Here is a 436-nt window from a genome sequence, read left to right as displayed (position 1 = left end):
CCCCAGCCCACCCTCCTCCGGCTGCCACGTTCCGGGGTTACATAACCCGAGTAGAGAAGACCGAGTCGATACCCGGCGGGCTGAGGCCCGGGGAAGGGGGGAGGGAGAGACTTGATGCGCATCCTGCCCTGCCCCACCCCAAGCTTTTCTGGGAGCCCGCAGCCCTGGGTCTCTGTCTTCGGGACCACCTCGGATTCCGGGATTCCAGAGCGTAGGACCCTCCCCATGCCTCTGCGAGGCCCCCTTTGGCTCCCCATTCCAGGGTCGCCTCCCCAGCGGGAAGGAATTCGTTCTCTGTGCGCCTCTGGCCGGTGTTTTACCATTGCAAGGATCCTGCCAGGGATACACTGCCATCCCCAAGTAAGATGCAGTGCCCAGAGGTGACCGGGAAAACTCTAGAGTGTGGTAGGATATGGGGGGTGGGGGGATGTTGTGG

The 436-nt window shown here is 63.1% G+C and overlaps 1 protein-coding gene across 1 annotated transcript in view; it reads right to left on the bottom strand.

The window, feature by feature from the left end:
- The window catches only part of CPXM1 (carboxypeptidase X (M14 family), member 1), a 7,707-nt gene extending 7,480 nt beyond the window's left edge, over positions 1 to 227 (bottom strand). The window contains exon 1 of the mRNA XM_010836633.1: positions 12 to 227. Coding sequence (XP_010834935.1) covers positions 12 to 227 — 216 coding nt within the window. The remainder of the gene's footprint in view (positions 1 to 11) is intronic.
- Between the last annotated feature and the right edge of the window lie 209 nt (positions 228 to 436).

Source organism: Bison bison, unplaced genomic scaffold (genome assembly GCF_000754665.1).
Source record: "Bison bison bison isolate TAMUID 2011002044 unplaced genomic scaffold, Bison_UMD1.0 scf7180017864063, whole genome shotgun sequence".
Classification (NCBI taxonomy): domain Eukaryota; kingdom Metazoa; phylum Chordata; class Mammalia; order Artiodactyla; family Bovidae; genus Bison; species Bison bison.
This window is presented reverse-complemented; position numbering and strand designations above follow the sequence as displayed.